The 652-nt window shown below is 48.6% G+C and overlaps 1 protein-coding gene across 1 annotated transcript in view; it reads right to left on the reverse strand.

Moving 5' to 3' along the window:
• Positions 1 to 652, reverse strand: part of LOC119586187 (glutamate-gated chloride channel-like) — a gene marked incomplete at both ends in the record, with an annotated part of 81,629 nt that overhangs the window by 25,985 nt on the left and 54,992 nt on the right. Inside the window, 1 exon segment of the mRNA XM_037934889.1 lies at positions 537 to 646. Within this exon segment, the coding sequence (XP_037790817.1) occupies positions 537 to 646 (110 nt within the window).

Here is a 652-nt window from a genome sequence, read left to right on the forward strand (position 1 = left end):
CCAAGTTAAGTTACATATTTTACATACCATCATTATCACTACCAGTAAGCTGAAACAAAACATTGATATCTCTGACACAAACCTTATACACTTATAGAACACCTGTCAATCTCTCTGACACCTGATGCATCTGACATTTCAGTAGGAAAGTTGACGGACAAACTAAACAAACTGATATTGCATATGACATAAACCTTCCACATATCAACGAGGTAAACACGTGTCACTTTCCTAAACATATGACGCACACATAACATCCCACTTTGCATGTAACGCGAACTTTCCATACTCTCGCACATTTGTTAGAACCGTAACAACCCATCTCGCACTCACCACAAATCTAGCAACCGACCTCGCATCACCAACCCACCAGCAACCCATCTCCCAGCAACCCACCTCCCAGCAACCCATCTCCCAGCAACCCACCTCCCAGCAACCCACCTCCTACCAACCCACCTCCCAACCAACCCACCTCCCACCAACCCACCTCGCATCACCAAGCAGACACCTTACAGCCTCTCTCTCAGACCACCGACCTGTGTCATTGGTCCCCGCCGGCCTGATGCGCTTATCGTAGTTTTCGGGGCCGATAATCTCGTCGATGATCTGCTTCTCACGGGCTCGAAAGTTGGCGGACGAGATCTCGCTGTGG

This window comes from Penaeus monodon, chromosome 21, assembly GCF_015228065.2.
Source record: "Penaeus monodon isolate SGIC_2016 chromosome 21, NSTDA_Pmon_1, whole genome shotgun sequence".
Taxonomy (NCBI): domain Eukaryota; kingdom Metazoa; phylum Arthropoda; class Malacostraca; order Decapoda; family Penaeidae; genus Penaeus; species Penaeus monodon.